We start from the raw sequence: 1,273 nt of genomic DNA, 5'->3' as shown, positions 1-1,273 counted from the left end.
TCATGATCTTGTAAGTCTCTATCATGTCTCCTCTGAGTCTTCGCTTCTCCAGGGTGAAGAGCCCCAGCCTTTCTAGCCTGGTATGAAAGGTTTTCCATACCTTTTATCATTCTTGTCGCTCTTCTCTGAACCGTCTCAAGTATCTCCATGTCCTTCTTTAGGTACGGCGACCAATATTGGACACAGTATTCCAGATGCGGTCGCACCATCGCGCGATACAGCGGCATGATGACTTCCTTCATTCTGGTTGTAATATCCTTCTTAATAATACCCAACATTCTGTTTGCTTTCTTTGAGGCTGCTGTGCATTGTGCCGTTGACTTCATTGTTGTGTCCACCAGCACACCCAAGTTCTTTTCAAGGTTACTTGCCTCTAATATTAATCCCCCCATTTGGTAGCTGAACATCGGGTTCTTTTTCCCTATATGCATGACCTTGCATTTCCCTACATTGAAGTTCATACCAATACACTTCAACAATTTTATCCATCGCTTATCTCAGACACCGCTTACCTTCTAAGAAAGGGATTTTTGGAAAATGTCTGGGCGTGCCAAACGGGGTGGGAAGGCTCGGGCTAAGGCCAAGACTTGCTCATCCCGGGCAGGGCTGCCGTTCCCTATGGGGCACATGCAGAGACTAAGGAAGGGCAACAACACCGAACATGTGGGTGCCAGCGCCCCAGTCTATCTGGCGGCGGTGCTGAAATATCTGACCACTGAGATCATGGAGCTGACCGGCAATGCCGAGCATGATAACAAGAAGACCCGAATCATCGCCAGGCACTTGCAGCTGGCCATAGGCGTGAATGCTGGTACCCAACTAATAGCAGTTAGACTTGCAAATGGAGGTATTCTATATCATTCTGCCTAATTTCTTGTGCTTTTTTGTGTTCTTTTCAACTGTTTTTGAGTCCATACCTTAAAGTAAGTCTCTCTCTGGCTGGGGATTTCCCAGTTGCTGAAACAATTTTCTTCCAACACCAAAAAGATGCTTTAGAGGTAGGTAAATAAGATTTATTGGAGAAGTGCTCCAGAACTGGTTTAAGAGACATTCACTTTGCCCCCCCCCCCCCCCACACACATGCTATAGAATAGGGCATAAGGGAGATCCACACATAGCTCTTGAATGCCAATTAAGTGCCTGCTAATTGCAATAATTGATTGTTAGCGCTTAATTGACAATTAGTTTATGCAAGGATCTGGGATCTGCAGCCAAATTTGGGTGACCTATACAGAATCCAGTATGCTCTACCCATCCGTCCTATACTCTGTGT

At 45.8% G+C, this 1,273-nt stretch overlaps 1 protein-coding gene across 1 annotated transcript; it reads left to right on the top strand.

The window, feature by feature from the left end:
- The first annotated feature begins 537 nt into the window (after positions 1 to 537).
- On the top strand, positions 538 to 870 carry LOC117357307 (histone H2A-like). The gene has a single exon (XM_033937679.1). It carries the CDS (start codon positions 538 to 540, stop codon positions 868 to 870), a length of 333 nt encoding a protein of 110 aa, XP_033793570.1.
- Positions 871 to 1,273: the final 403 nt, after the last annotated feature.

Source organism: Geotrypetes seraphini, chromosome 3 (assembly GCF_902459505.1).
Source record: "Geotrypetes seraphini chromosome 3, aGeoSer1.1, whole genome shotgun sequence".
In the NCBI taxonomy this organism is placed as follows: domain Eukaryota; kingdom Metazoa; phylum Chordata; class Amphibia; order Gymnophiona; family Dermophiidae; genus Geotrypetes; species Geotrypetes seraphini.
Note: the sequence above shows the minus strand (reverse complement) of the source record. Positions and strands in the feature narration are given on the sequence as shown.

Excerpts from the sequence above, each read along its gene's own strand:
- LOC117357307 (XM_033937679.1), top strand. The coding sequence starts at position 538 with ATGTCTGGGCGTGCCAAACGGGGTGGGAAGGCTCGGGCTAAGGCCAAG.